Consider the following 17,031-nt stretch of genomic DNA (forward strand, 5'->3'; position numbering starts at 1 on the left):
TGTTGAGTTCATATCTTGCAGATACATTGTGATCCTTGTGTTTTCTGTTAAGATGCTTCTTGAAAGTCTTGACACTCGCCAAGAGTTCATCCGACTGAATGTTTCTGACCTGAAGCTTGCAGAGAAGATCATATTAGATGTATCAGGTGGAAATAATAGCAGGTCCTCTAAGGGAAAAACTAGTTTCCCACCGTTGCATGAAAACATGTCACCGCCTGCCAATGATCTCTGATGCCTTATTAAAATGTGCGTTTCATTTTTATCTCCTCGTAAGCTCTCCGAGACGTCCTGCACTGTGTGTGGGAGTTTCACTCATGAGTTCAGCTGTCTGAAGATGAAGAAGAAGAAGTGCATTTGGAGGATGAAGACCTCACTCTCGTGTCATTAGGACACTCTCCAGACCTGCTGTTTACATTTAAATACATGCTTAGAAATACATATTTATGTTCCAAACCGTGATGTGTGTCTCGTGTCCATTATTTATGATTAATTTGAGCTTTTTAAAGAGATTGAAGTGGTAATGCGAGGAGGACGGGCCTTTCGTCACTAAGCGTTTTAATCAACAGAATTAATGCATTATTGACTGGACAAAGTCAATGTACTATTCTGCTATTTACACTTTTTTTTAATTATTATTTTTAGAGCTGGGCAACGATTAATTGCATCCAAAATAAATGTTTGTTTACATATTATTTGTGTGTGTACTGTATAATTATTTTGTATATAAATACACATGCATGTATATATTTAAGAAATATGCATGTATGTACATACATATACATGTTATATATGAACAACACATTTTTCTTACACATGCATGTGTGTGTGTGTGTGTGTGTGTTTATATATATACAAAATAATTATACACAGTACACATATTATGTAAACAAAAACTTTTATTTTGGATGCAATTAATCGTTGCCCAGCACTCATTATTTTATCATAAATTGTGATTATAACTTGTCCTGTCTCGATCTCTAATGCATATGTTATCAAATATGTCAACAAAACATTCAGGCATCTCCAGAAGGAATGCATGTTCACACTTAAAACATGGTTTTATTACTTACTACATGATTCCATAAAACGATTTGTGAAATATTAAAGACATAGACACCCACTAACCACATATTAAATGATAGGCCTACTTATATTTAGATCAATATTAGACTGTGCTTCCTTGTTTTTGCTACATCTAAATCACACATATAACAAATACACCAGCGGTGGATCTTCCTCGGTTGTCGTAAGTTCTGGTTTATCTTGCGATGACCAATGTTACACTCACTGACACCGACCCGCGGCAACATGCAAAAATAAAGGTTTACAGAAACGGATTTGATGCAGTTTTCGTAGTGACACATGATAGATTTATTCCGTGTGTTTCCTAATGGGCAGTTTGTGTGATCATCAACATACAGTATCTCTGGTATTACACAACATACAGTGGCAAGTGCCACTCAAATACAGATGTGCCACAAAATGACTACGTTTGAAAAATATTGCCGATTTGTAAATTAGTTTAATTGATTTTTTTTTTAAACCAACTAAATTAGGCTGGTTATTTAGATTTTCGCGTCACAATTACATCAGAATAGCTGCTGTCAGTCTCTGCTGGAGGTGCACAACATTGTCAGTTAAAAAACATACCAATGCCAATAAAAACCGGATGTAACACTAAACACAGAGCCAATGGCTTCAGTGCGTAAGATAACACTATTATCGCTACTGGTTATCGGCTAATGAACCGGAAGTCTCGCGCATTCACAGAAAAAAAAGCTTACTCCTGCTTTACAAAATCAGGTAGATGCATTATTATGATCACTAGATGGCCACACCGTACACCACACTGAAGAATATGTGATTATCAAACCCAAAACTGCAAAGCTTCGTTCAGCCATTATTAGCAGGTCAACGCGTTTCTGCAGAAGCTGCTGAGCAGTGCATTTCTTAAAGGAATAGTTCACCCAAAAATGAATATCATCATTGTCATCATTTACTCACCTTCATGTCGTTCCACACCCGAAAGACTTTCATTCACCTTCAGAACACAAATGAAGATCTTTTTAATGAAATCTAATCGATTTCCGTCCCTCCATTAACACCAAGTGACACTTTGATGCTTCAAAAAGTTTATATATATCGTAAAACTAATCCATATGAATTGAGCAGTTTAGTCCAAATTTTTTGAAGACCCTTGATCGGTTTATATGATGAATAGATTTAAGCTTTTATTCACATATAAACATTCATCAACTCACACATTAGTTGTGGTAAACTGAAGCTCAAGCATGTTCGCTTGACGTGCGAGAACCAATGAGGATCATTCTCGTTACGCTTCAGCAAAAGCGATTATGACTTCAGAAAATTTGGACTAAATTGCTTAAATCATATGGATTCGTTTTACAATTTCTTTATGAACTTTTTGAAGCGTCAAAGTAGTTTATCTGTCAATGGATGGACAGAAATTGCTCAGATTTCATTAAAAATATCTTCATTTGTGATAGGAAGATGAACTAAAGTCTTTCGGGTTTGGAATAACACACTGTAAACCTATTAATATGGTGTTTACAATGGATTTATTGAGCAAAAAAAGAAAAGAAAAAAAGACCTTGGTCAGGTTTGATGCAGAGGAAAACACCTTCTATTCAGTATTCAGTACATCTGACTGAATCCAGTTTGAGGTTTAGTGTAAATAAATTACCATTTGGATGTAAATGAAGCACTTTGCCTCATCCAAAAATAAACTCAGGGTTGTGACCCATGAAAGGATTTATTTTCTGCATAGAGCCGAGTCTCTTACAGCAGAACGGCCGGGTCAGTCGCTCCACACGTCAGAGTTCAGCTTCTCCAACTCAATGTGCCTCAGTCCTGTTAGTGTTTATTAGCGACCATCTTGATGTACTGCAGGGCGTTGTGGGCGGCGGCGTTGTGGGCGTTACTGCTGGTCATGCCGGAGCCGTGGCACACCGTCACCGGCCTGGTCGACAGCTCAACCAAACACTGGTACTGCCCGTTCACTGTCAGCTCATCTGCAGAACACACACACTTACAGCACTTACAGCTCGTAAAGCAGTAGTTCACTTTAAAATTAGCCCATGATTTACTCGCGCTCAACCCATCCTAGGTGACTTTCTTCTTTCAGACGAATACAATCGGAGTTATATTAAAAAAAATATCCTGGCTCTTCCAAGCTTTATAATGGCAGTGAATTGCAACCAACAGTTTGAAGCTCATAAAAGTGCACTTGTGGACCCTGGATAGATGCACTTTTATCACGGATAGATGCACTTTTATCACGGATAGATGCACTTTTATGATGGATAGATGCACTTTTATCACGGATAGATGCACTTTTATCATGGATAGATGCACTTTTATCATGGATAGATGCACTTTTATCATGGACAGATGCACTTTTATGATGGATAGATGCACTTTTATCACGGATAGATGCACTTTTATCATGGATAGATGCACTTTTATCATGGATAGATGCACTTTTATCATGGATAGATGCACTTTTATCACGGATAGATGCACTTTAATGATGGATAGATGCACTTTTATGATGGATAGATGCACTTTTATCACGGATAGATGCACTGTTATCACGGATAGATGCACTTTTATCACGGATAGATGCACTTTTATCATGGATAGATGCACTTTTATCATGGATAGATGCACTTTTATCATGGATAGATGCACTTTTATCACGGATAGATGCACTTTTATGATGGATAGATGCACTTTTATCACGGATAGATGCACTTTTATGATGGATAGATGCACTTTTATCACGGATAGATGCACTTTTATCATGGACAGATGCACTTTTATCACGGATAGATGCACTTTTATGATGGATAGATGCACTTTTATCACAGATAGATGCACTTTTATGATGGATAGATGCACTTTTATGATGGATAGATGCACTTTTATCATGGATAGATGCACTTTTATCACGGATAGATGCACTTTTATCACGGATAGATGCACTTTTATGATGGATAGATGCACTTTTATCACGGATAGATGCACTTTTATGATGGATAGATGCACTTTTATCACGGATAGATGCACTTTTATCACGGATAGATGCACTTTTATCACGGATAGATGCACTTTTATCACGGATAGATGCACTTTTATGATGGATAGATGCACTTTTATCACGGATAGATGCACTTTTATGATGGATAGATGCACTTTTATCACGGATAGATGCACTTTTATGATGGATAGATGCACTTTTATCACGGATAGATGCACTTTTATCACGGATAGATGCACTTTTATCATGGATAGATGCACTTTTATGATGGATAGATGCACTTTTATCATGGATAGATGCACTTTTATCATGGATAGATACACTTTTATGATGGATAGATGCACTTTTATCATGGATAGATGCACTTTTATCATGGATAGATGCACTTTTATCACGGATAGATGCACTTTTATCACGGATAGATGCACTTTTATGATGGATAGATGCACTTTTATGATGGATAGATGCACTTTTATCACAGATAGATGCACTTTTATGATGGATAGATGCACTTTTATGATGGATAGATGCACTTTTATCACGGATAGATGCACTTTTATCACGGATAGATGCACTTTTATCATGGATAGATGCACTTTTATCACGGATAGATGCACTTTTATCACGGATAGATGCACTTTTATCATGGATAGATGCACTTTTATCATGGATAGATGCACTTTTATGATGGATAGATGCACTTTTATCATGGATAGATGCACTTTTATCACGGATAGATGCACTTTTATCATGGATAGATGCACTTTTATCATGGATAGATGCACTTTTATGATGGATAGATGCACTTTTATGATGGATAGATGCACTTTTATCACAGATAGATGCACTTTTATGATGGATAGATGCACTTTTATGACGGATAGATGCACTTTTATGATGGATAGATGCACTTTTATCACAGATAGATGCACTTTTATGATGGATAGATGCACTTTTATGATGGATAGATGCACTTTTATGATGGATAGATGCACTTTTATGATGGATAGATGCACTTTTATCATGGATAGATGCACTTTTATCACGGATAGATGCACTTTTATGATGGATAGATGCACTTTTATGATGGATAGATGCACTTTTATCACGAATAGATGCACTTTTATGATGGATAGATGCACTTTTATCATGGATAGATGCACTTTTATCACGGATAGATGCACTTTTATGATGGATAGATGCACTTTTATGATGGATAGATGCACTTTTATCACGAATAGATGCACTTTTATCGCGGATAGATGCACTTTTATCATGGATAGATGCACTTTTTTGAGCTTCAAATTGTTGGTTGCAATGCACTGCCATTATAAAGCTTGGAAGAGCCAGGACATTTTTAATATAACTCTGACTGTATTGGTCTGAAAGAAGAAAGTCATATACACCTAGGATTACTTGAGGGCGAGTAAATCATGGGCTAATTTTCCTTATATAGTTAACTATCCCTTTAAGACACAAAACAACACACAGGAACAAAGTGAGGAACAGGAACGCACCAATGTCTATGTATGTGACCTGAAAGCCGAGCTCCAGCGAGACCTCCAGCAGCATCTGGATGTAGTCTGTGTTGGGGATGCTGAGAGGAGTCATCTTCAGGAGCGAGATCTTCTCCCCCGTCGACTGCCGAAAGCTGTCCACATACACACGAGCAGGAGGGCTCTGGGGACGCAGGGGACATCATCACATCTGATCTGATTTAAAAACCAAATCATCTAAAGCACAATCTTGAGCTTATTGGCGAGAGTGTGCTTGATGGTTTTGTTTGAAAACGCGTATTTTTCTCTCCGTTTTGTCCTTCCGTCCACACTGAGACTGCATTAATGAAAACGAGCCTTTTTGAAAACGCTCGCCAAAGTAGATAAATTTGAAAAAGCTGTTTTTGCATTGTAGTGTGTACTGTCAAAACGGAGGTATTTAAAAACGATGACGTAAGTTTAGTCATGTGACTCATATTGTACCAATAGATATTCATGTTTATATCGGTATTGTGCCTGTTAAGTGCTATTCACTTTCACACTGTTGCTAAAATACGTTAGTTTGCACACACTTTATATCACAGTCCTGCAAAGATTATTTGCTGCATTTACTGTCCTGCGGCAAAACATAAGAGCAGTTTTAGACCATACATATAATAGTGATCACTGCGATATAATAGTGAGTCAGTGAATGCTGAGATATTTAGCTCAATAAAACTATCCTGCCAGAAGAATTGCATGATAACTTTATTATTTATTTTTCCATCGGTCTCATCTAAGTGAGCTTTTGTAAGGGTTTACGCATGCGCTGTAAGGTGAATTTAGCGTTTCCCCATGTTTCAGTGTGGATGAGAAACTTTGGGAAACGCTAGTGTGGACGGAGAGCGTTTTGAAACGAAAACTCCGCTTTCAAATCTATCCGGATTAATGTAGACGTAGCCTCCGTCAGCCGTAATTCAGTGCCAAAACGATTCCTCGTGCTGAAAGTCCCTGTAAAAAGGCAATTCTAAAAAAAATTCTAAACACATTATAAATGTTAGAAATGTATTGCTAAAACATATTACAAAGACTGTGAGGTGGATTAATTGATGGAGAGCTGAGGATCACCGCCAAAACCCGCCTCTGTAGTGATCATTTTACACGGGATAGTTTTATAAACTTTCGTCGGAGAGAACTGGGATTCGCTGATAATCCGCTGTTACTGGTGAATGGGACCGAACGACTATCTCCCGCCTCGGCCTTCATCCTCCCGTCGCGCCGACAACTGCCATCATCGGCAGTGCATGTCCACCGCGCGAGAATCCGTTCCGGCTGTAGCGGGTGACAGTTGAGTGGCGATGGCAGCTTTCCCGCGAGTGGGCGTGGTTTCAGCGTAGCCAGCGGACACGCCCCCAGCGTTTGAGAGCAGAAATTACTGCTCATTTTTTCAAGATTTTGATAGCTTATTTTATGTACTTGCCGTTTTTTTTTTATCATTCAAATTCCGCTGGGTGGCTAATAACACATTTTTCTGTGATATGACAAACTCAGAACACATACTTCATTTTGACTTTACAGGGACTTGAAATATTGATGCAACGGCTTGCAAATGCAAATCTCCTAAGAGTCAAGGTGACTTGTCAAACTCTATTTCAAAGAGTTTAAGCTTTTTTATGTTCCAGGGGCTGATTTTTCTTTGTTGCATGATCACATTTAAAGGGTCATGAAACCCTCAACCAAATTTTCTGAGATTTTAACAGAGGTATGTGTGTTGAACACCATTGAAGACAATGTTAGGATCTGTTAGATTTAACAGTAGGGTGATAATGGTTACATTTTAGTTTCCCCCCGCTATTTTCGTCTTCCGGGTTTTAAATCTTCATCGCAGGCTGTGACGTGGCAGAGCACAGTGTAGTGCGTTGATGACTCATCGGTCTCTGATAATTATTAATGAGACTGAGTTTTTATATCCTATGAGAAGACACTGTCTCTTAATTATTCATGACACCACGTGGATCTTTCCACAGAAATGTCAAACTGTGATATCGCGTAGTAAAGGAGAGATACAATCATGGGACGCAAGTGTATATATTTTCGTGGTGGAAAAGTCAAAGTGTGTTGAATATATTTCCCCGCGATGCTGCCAGGGCTGGACTCCGGCTCCTGGCGGTTGGTTGGCCATCAACCACGAACACATCTAATACGTGTGCCGCAAACATTTTACCCGAGAGAGCTTCGAGAACTGGAGAATGGTGGACTTCGGCCTTGTCGATGACCAATGCATTACGTCTTGCGAGTAATGCGGTACCAAGTCCTGAGGACTTTTCTATCCCTTCAGAGGTATGTGTGTGTCTAAAATGTAACCCTGGTCATTTTACTTACCTTTTGTGAAATAAGCGGTCGTTATGAACATTTTAGATATTTCGATAATATATCAATTGTATTCTTAATGCGGGAGACTTGTGAATGTGTAGTGTTGACGTAGTGTGTCTGTGTGTGTACGTGCTTGCGTGCAGGCAGGTGAGCCTGCGAAATGATTCGGGGTCAGATAGAGAAGCGGTAGGATGTGTGTTTGGACGAACGACTGAAAAATCTAAAATTATTGTTCATTATTGATCGTACATTGTACAGAGGTCAAAATTGTTGTACAAATACGATAATTATCGTACATCTGGCAACACTGCTGGCTGATGACAGTTCCCACTCTCCCCTGCCGTAACACTAGGGCTGTCGCGATAACCGCAATATTGCATTACCGCGCTACTGACAGGCCAACCGCAGAGGAATGCAAGTAACCGCAGCAACCGCGAACCGCGGTTTTTTTTTTTTCATAAGGCCACCCTTCGTGGTTCGTACCATGTGTATTGAATGTTAAATAAGTTAATAATGATAACAAGACTGTTTATCATGGTGATTTGTACAGAGGATTCGTGGATTTGGACTTAAGCCTAACAGACAGTGAATGTGATCGACTGAGCGCGTGCGATTACCTGCGTCTGTTTTTGAAGTCAAGTCATGTATATTCGTGAAAAGATTGCCGTTTCCAAGGAAAGCGAAATATTTGTCGTAGGCTATTATCCTTTTAACGTGTAAGGGTATTTACCATGAATGGTGTCAGCGCTGGTCAGCATTAGGCTACACAGCGCGAGGAAGCCGTGGGGGGAAAGCAGCGAGTCACGCATTGAATCAATGCCATTCGTCTCTATTAAGTGAAGCATTGCTTCGGCTTTGCCCAAAAGTGAAGCATTGCTGGCCAGCTGAGCCTTGAAAAGTGGAGCTCAAAGTTAAACAATAATTAACACCTTGTTTCATTACATCTATCATTTAAGGAATCAGCTTTTTTGAACGTTTTCGTTGAATGAACGGTTTAATGACTCACTCAAAGACAGTCCGTTGCGTAACAACTGCGCGCTGAGTGACAGTCTCTCAATGCGCAGAGACGCTGTTTAGTTTCGGTTACATTGGTTACATTGTTTTTTTGTGTATGCTGACCACATCACAACACGTATTTATATAGCAACAAATAAATATAAATAAATAAATGGCGGTAAAACCGCATATCGCGCTATTGAGCCACTCAAAATTACCGCAAGGGAAATTCCTTCACCGCGACAGCCCTACGTAACACACCCACTCCCTCCCTTCTTCTCACAGCCATCCACGCCCATTTAAGTTGCATTTTTCAAAAAGATTGTGAGCTAGACTTGAGCTGAAAGAGGGGGGTTTCATGACCCTTTAAACTGCATTGGAAACTTTTTACAACGTTTTTTGTTAATTTACTTTTGCTACTTAAATGTGTACATCTTATTGTTTTATTCTTGTCCCAGAGCCAGGCTTTCAATCCTAAACTATGAAAATTCATCATAAATACATGAATTATGCTTAATGAAAAGCTGATTAATTACATGATAAAAATGTTAAATCAAAATAAAGTCATGTTTCAGAGTGAAGCGTGGCACTTTTTTCATGATTGATTATTATTAATTAGTCTCAATGATTTGCCAAGCAAGACACGTTCCGGGGCCAGTATATTTTGTGATCCTGGAGCAACATTTCTGTATGAAAATTTAGTCCTAACCCTATCCCAAACCTAACCCTAAACCCACAATAAGTTGTTGCTAAAATCAGACTGAAATGAAAGGTGAATAACACTGATGCAGGAGCACCTTACCCTGGTTGTAAACATAACCTTGACAAAAACTGTTAACTTGTCCCTCAAATCTGATTGGTTGATTAGAATGTTGATCCAGGATCAACTTGGTGAAATCACGTTCATTGGGATTACAGATAACAGAAATCCATGCAATTACTGAATGTTCTTTTAGATGTTCACCAAAAAATGAAAATTAGCCCATGATTTACTCGCCCTCAAGCCATCCTAGATGTATATGACATTATTTTTTCATAAAAATACAATCAGAGTTAAATATAAACATATGTCCTGGTTCTTCAAAGCTTTATAATGGCTGGAAGCTAGTTATTTTTGTTGATAAGGTTTTAAATATGGATATTTTTCTTACACAAACGCATGGCTTTGCCTCAGAAAGCCTTTATTAACCCCCCAGAGCAGTGTGGAGCACCTTTATCATGGATAGATGCACTTTTATAATGGATAGATGCACTTTATGGACCTCAAAACAGAAACGGCCATTCACACGGACATTTTGTAATATAATTCTGATTGTATTCGTCTGAAAGAAGAATGTCATATACACCTAGGATTGCTTGAGGGCGAGTAAATCATGGGCTAATTTTCATTATTGGGTGAACTACTCCTTTAAACCTTAGGACCAATCATGGATTTTCAGTGAAAGAATCCCAACACATCCATGAATGAATGAATGAATGTCACTAACCCACGTGATCTCGGGAGACCCGGATAGACTCTGCAGTTTTCCCAGCATGCGTTCAGCTGCTGCTCGTCTGGCCAGCTTCTTAGAGCTGCCGGTCCCTGATGAGCAAAAGCACATGACATGGCATCAATCCTCCTGCGCTCAGCCTGAGGTCTCTGTGTGAAAGAGCGGACGGCACCTGACTCCTCCAGGCCCTCCAGACGACAGGTCACGGTGAACTCCTTCATGTGATCCGGACCCGTCTCCATACACACCATGTACTCCGGCAGACACCACACCCGCTGCATGGCCAGTTCCTCACAAAACACACAACAGTGTTTCAACTCACTATGAAATCAAAACTGACTTTTTTTTGTTGACAGAATATTGCAGCAGCATTTATTATAAATGATGTATCTGTTGACATCATTATTTTTTTTTTAAATACATGTGCCCTCATTATCTTTAAAGTCTGCATGAAACGGAAGTTGCGTTCGTCTTTTCTTCTCTATTGTGACGTATATCCGAGTGAAACAGCTTCTCAGACAAGAACAAATGTGGGGCGGGGCTTGATTTTGTCTGTGTGGAATTGATTGGATGGATGTGGTTTGCTATTGGTGGATCTCATGTGAGTGACAGGTTGCCCCGCCCTCATCAGAGAAGAGAAGCTGCATCTGAGATAGCATACTTCCATACTATATAGTAGGTAAAACCAATATGTGACAAAAGTAGTATGACTGAATTCACAGTACTCATAAAAAAGTAGGCAAAAAGTCCCCGGATCACCTTCTACTGTTGGTTAGGGATGAGCATTTCAAGCTAAAATAATATTCGAAGATCGCTGGGTGTTATCAGATTATTATTCGAAAATCGCACCCCTCCCCCACATGCACGCACACATGCATGTATAGGCTACACACCAGAGCATGTGAGCGGTGTGACGCTTAAATATAACTTAAAAAACGTAAAAATACGTTTCATATTTATGTTTAAATGTGTTATTTTTTAATTTAATCTATGTTGATTATATGAAAAGGAAACTGCATGGGATGAGTAAAGGCCTCATTATGCTTCTGCGTCAACTCCACGGCGTTCACTCCTACGGTGTCGTTGCCGTTTTATGGTTCTGCGTCAGGTTGAGTTGCATCGCGGTGCATCTGACCAATCACAGCCCTTGTGGTCTGCGTCGCCTCGACGCGTAGTTAAAATTTTTTGGAGGTGCACGTCGAGCTACGGCGGAGGGGTTCGCGGCGACGCAGAGGGGTCTGCGGGGGTACGCCGTCGATTCGACGCAGAAGCATAAAACAGGCTTAAGATAGGATCCTAAGATGCCCAATATATCGGGAGACATATGGAGTGGATCAGACATGATTTTGACCACTTCATTAAGTTCTGTTTTTTAGAAAGCCTTTCTTTAAATTGAATTTCGTTTTGTATAAATTGTATCTTAATTTTACTCAATGTTTCATCAACCAATTGCCTGGATTTAATAAATAAGAAGCAAATATAGCAGACAATATAATCAGGACACGGAGGCGCCGGCGCGATAACTTGCATTGCTCTCTAACCGGAGCTAGTATCATAAATTAACCAAAACTCTGAAATATATCTATATTTAGCTTGAAATGCGTACTTTTAAACAAAACATTTCAAAACGAAAAGAAATGGGCTACTCTCTGCGTATGTAGGTTAATTCGTATGAAGAGTTCATTCTGGGTTGAGCGAGCGGCGGAAATATTACCAGTGGCTCGCATGCTCTGGTGTGAGACAATGTGTATCTTTTTCTGTTGTCTGAGAGTTGATTGACAGCTTTTAGATGTGTTATTGGCATAGCACCTCTGGTTACATGAACGGATCAGCACCGCATCAGAACCAAAAACATGGGGATTTTTTTAAGACAATAATCGCACAACCTATTCAATTTTCTATAATAAAATCATTCGATTCGATTATTCGAAAATCGTGACTCATCCCTACTATCATCCCTACTATTGGTGAGATTCTGAAGTGTGCATTCGATGGACACTTTACTATCCCATGAGGCCACGGGAGAGGATTTATGAATGACAGTGAAGTGACGTAACTGACACTGGTAGATCACAAGATAATGACAAAATGGTGGATGTCGTACGTCTAGATTACAATCATACTATATAGAACTTTTTGAAGAAAATTAGGGCTGCACGATTTGGGAAAAATGTCATATTGCGATTACGATATAATAAACAAATGGTTTCATGAGTCAGCTTGCTTGGTTCTAAAGCAAAATGCACACACAGATTAGTGATAATGCTGAAATGTGTATTTTTCAACTCAAACTAGCAACAACAACTAAATGATTGATAACACCTATAATGATCAATAAGCCATTGATGTCTGGATAAAAATGGATACAATTTACCTGTGCCCTTCCTGTCCTAACAGGTACGACGTATATACAGAAATTGAATAAAGTTATCAAACATTCTGCACTGCATAAATTATAATTATATTATATTATATATAGACTAATCCTTATTAAAGCTACAGTGAGTAATTTTCTCTGTTCCCTTTGTTCTTTGATTAACTTTACTGACAGAAAGCTTCATTGGCTGCTGGCCCTTTAAGAGCAGCCGCTGCTGACAGAGACGCATTACGTCCACCATAACACTGCTCTTATGTTATAAAGATACTCGACAAAATGACATTTTGGCATAATTGTGTGTTATGGTTCATTCAAGCGCGAAAGAAAACTGTATTCTGGTGCGCGGTCTGTGCATGTGCATGATACTGGCGCGCGTCTTTCTGTGAGTCACAGTCAGGACATTCATAGGCAGCGCGCTCTGCCGCAAGAATGGTTTAAAAGCATTCGCACGAATAAGAGCAGGATCATGTAACACTAGCCAAAGGATGACAAAAAATAACAGATGCTGCGTTAATTGCGTTAACAGCCCTAATTTGTTTATTTCATATAAAATCGCAGCATTTTGCATCATATAACTGCATAGGCTTGATATCGCGATTGCGATATGATTAATCATGCAGCACTAAATACTATGCATTCGGACATACTACTAAGTTGGCATACTGTTCACATACTACCCAGACAGCAACATAGTGTCGGCCCAGATCCGGTCCACATGTGGGTCCTGTTGAATCCACGTGTACCAGAAGTCGGGTGGATCTGGGTCGACACTATCTTAGTATCCTTAGCTGGCTTCGCCGAAGTCCGCATCAGGTGCATAAAGGCGGCGGTCACGAGCACACTTCTGAGCACTGAAATGTCGAATGAGACACCCTACGGACTCGTACACTTGGCGAGCACGCGCAATTTAAGGTCACGAGACCGCAAGTCAACATGAAGTGTGCCATTTGGGATCCAGCCGTTGCTGTCTGGGTATATAGTTGGGAAGTATGCGAACGCGGATGCACCAATACTGTTTCCCATAATAATAATAATAATAATAAGATTTGTGCTTCAAGATGTGAAGAGCTTGATCAGATACCTGCAGTATTCCCACAGGATTGGATCCGTCACCGCCAGATCCGATTAGTCTTTTCGTTATCAAATTAGACCAATCTATGTGTTTAGAAAAACATTTGATGACTAACTTTTTTTTTTTCACAAAAATAAAGACTGACTTAATTTAGACCAAAAAAATTAGGCTCCTTAACCCAGGCTAACTCAGGTCTAAGACTCTGTTACCTTGGCAACCAGCAGTAACAATCAGTTACAGTACAAACAGCCAAAAGAAAAGGGAAAATGGCTCATAATTTGTGGTTTGCTGACGACATTATAGAGAGAGCTATGAAAAAGGGAAAGGGTTTTTAGGATATTTCCTCTTAAATATTTCTTTTTTGGCATCTTGTACCATGTTTTTGTATCTTTTCAGATACAACGGTCGGATTAACGCTGTTAACTATCATAGCAACCTTTTTCCAAATTAAACATTTCTTCTTGTTATTACATTCTCCGCTAAATTTCCCAAGTAAAATGTCCTTGTAACTGTTATACTCCTCCAACAAACACATGTTTTCCGCTGGGGTAAACTGCACTGAGCGGTTGAATGCACCGACTCAATCCGCCATGTTTTTTGTTTTGAAAAGTGTCTTATTTTACCCAGAATGCATTGCAGTGTAGTCCTACTTAAGATAGTCAGAGTCTTAAGAACGTTGTGCAACGGTCTGATTTAGATTTCTATCTGAAGTCTGACTATCTACTATATCTAAGCCATAGTCAAAGTCCATCTTTGTGAAACCGGCCCCAGGTCTTTTAACCTGTGTCATATACGTCATATACACCTATGAAGGCTTGAGGCCGAGTTAATCATGGGATAATTTTCATTTTTGGGTGAACTATCCCTTTAAATCGGATCACGCAGGATGGATATCACTGTAAAGCTGCTTTGAAACAATCCATATTGTTAAAAGCGCTATATAAATGAAGGTGACTTGACTAGATAACACCAGGTGTGTAAATGCTCAGTCTGCTCTTTTAACCTGTGCTTCCTCTGTGTCACAGGAAGGTTATGGACAGTAACCAGAGGGAGAGATGGGTGTCAAACAACACATACTGGGAGCTGCGCAAGGACCCTGGCTTCCTCAAACTGGAAAACCCTCAGCTGTGGTAGATCCGATGCCTTCACTGCAGATGCTCACTATGCAGGACAGGAGCAGCCTGGGACTTCCCTCGGGATTTGGGATTTTATCTCCAGAAACGGACTGAAGGTCTGAGAAACAAAAGACTCTCCGCATCACTCTGGCAGGCTCCGCCTCCATGGCAACAGAGAGAGAGCTGTTGTCACGGCAACAGTGGGATTTGGAGAGCTGTCCACATGAAGCCAGTTGTGCTTATGTTCTTGCCTTAAGAAGTCGCTTCTCAACAACAAAGTTTTACGCTTTTAGTGAAATTCCCTCAACTTCTTGGTTTAGATGGATTGAATTTGCTCTTGGTTACATTCTGCATGTGTAGACGCCGGCAGCTTTCTCCTGCAATATGTTACACAAACTCATCAAAGCTACATTTAGACCGTTTTAGTGGTATTTTTGTAAACGACCAAAAGAAGGGAATTGCTTTGGCAGTGAAAGCCGTGCCGTGATCGACGCGTTTCGTTGATGAGGTCAACATGTCACTCCTGATGTTCAAAGGCAGACATTAATCTTCGTTTTATAACCCACCCTAAAATCCTTCCAAAGAATCAAGGCTGAAAGAGTTTCTGTACGCAAAACCACAAGAGGAACCGGCCCTCATGCTCTCCTGTATCTCTGTAGCTGTAGTTGTACATTAGCACTTAAAGACGAAGCGTGACATCTAGCCAAACTCAAGAAGTGAGTTCTTTCCAGACAAGTTATCCACAGGTTTCTTCAGAAAAACTAGTCAATGCCCTGATAAACAGATTATTACAGGTTGTTTCGGCCCAAACTTGCGCCGTTGGTTGAGCCAGAAGTCAGGCGAAAGAAAATGAAATTTCTGTCATCACGTTGAACCTGTACGACTGTCATTAATGAAGGCTGAGAGGTTTCGTCCCTCCATTGAAAGCTTTTTTAACTTAAAGGCACAATATGTAAGATTTTTGGTATATCCAAAAACCACTTGAACAATGTTATTTGTTTCTTGCATTATCCCAAATGTGTCTAAGAATGTTCAAATCCAGAGACATAAGCAGTTTTAACCAGGACACTATCAGTGACACCAAAGACGCTTTAAAGGTGCAGTTTGTAGATTTTAGCGGCAACTAGTGGTTCGGTTGCGAATTGCAACCAAAGACTTAGCCCACTGCTCACCCCTCCCTTTCGGAGAAGCTACGGTGGCCAAAACAGGACAAACATGTCGTTGTGTAAGACAGCAGAGAGCAGCCAGTCAAGCAACGAGGTTTCTTTACAAAGATAGAATAAGAAATTATATAAATACTTTATTATTCAGTAAAACGATAGGTTATCGCGAATATTATTGTTACTTGTTCATCATTGTGTCAGCGTTTTATTTGCTGACTTTAGGGAGCTTTTTTGCATGCTAGTTAGTACAAGGTAAGAGTAGTGAAGCAGCTAAGTTAGGTTCATAGTTAATAACTACGCTGTTCAAACACCAAAGAAGAAGAAGAAAAACAACAGAGTGACGAAACGCGCTCTGTAGAGGAGTTTGTCCGTTTAGGGCCACTGTAGAAGCATGGCGGCACAAAATGGCGACTTACCGTATAAAGGGATTTACAGATAGAAATGTCTCAATGTAAGGTAATAAAAACATGACGGTCCATTTTGTAAGATCTTTATATACCGTATAAAACATAGTTATGTATATGATAATGTATTTCTGAAAATAGATCCTCATAAATTTTACACACTGCACCTTTAATATATTATGTGTTTTATTAGACAGGTGAGCAACTGTTTGTATACATTAATCGACAGAAAATTAATCATTGTTATATATAAGCTCAACACTTTAGTCTTTTTGTTTAAACCTTGTTTTCTTGATTTACCACGAGTACCATGTTTTACCCCACATACGCATGACCAGAGGAAGAGGAAGCGTATAGTAAAAGCTCCACTGCTCGGATGTCGCGCTCGTCTCTCATTAGCAATCGCTCTGCTACACCGGCTTTCATAACGTTAATAAATCTTTAATACATTACCGCTCATCCATGAATATGATTTCTGCTGTATTCTCCACCGGCTGTAGAGGTGA

The 17,031-nt window shown here is 39.6% G+C and overlaps 1 protein-coding gene across 1 annotated transcript; it reads right to left on the bottom strand.

The window, feature by feature from the left end:
• Positions 1–1,347: 1,347 nt before the first annotated feature.
• Positions 1,348–13,882, bottom strand: LOC143755926 (interferon-inducible double-stranded RNA-dependent protein kinase activator A homolog). The gene is made up of 5 exons (XM_077247149.1): positions 13,853–13,882; positions 10,567–10,684; positions 10,392–10,486; positions 5,578–5,740; positions 1,348–3,032 (listed from the first exon to the last, which is right to left on the bottom strand). The coding sequence occupies exons 2-5, from the start codon at positions 10,673–10,675 to the stop codon at positions 2,875–2,877; spliced, it is 525 nt and encodes a 174-aa protein (XP_077103264.1). The 5' UTR covers positions 10,676–10,684; positions 13,853–13,882; the 3' UTR covers positions 1,348–2,874.
• Between the last annotated feature and the right edge of the window lie 3,149 nt (positions 13,883–17,031).

The sequence above is a fragment of the Siphateles boraxobius genome, unplaced genomic scaffold, assembly GCF_051911475.1.
Source record: "Siphateles boraxobius isolate OS27281-9 unplaced genomic scaffold, OSU_SipBor_1 106, whole genome shotgun sequence".
In the NCBI taxonomy this organism is placed as follows: Eukaryota; Metazoa; Chordata; class Actinopteri; order Cypriniformes; family Leuciscidae; genus Siphateles; species Siphateles boraxobius.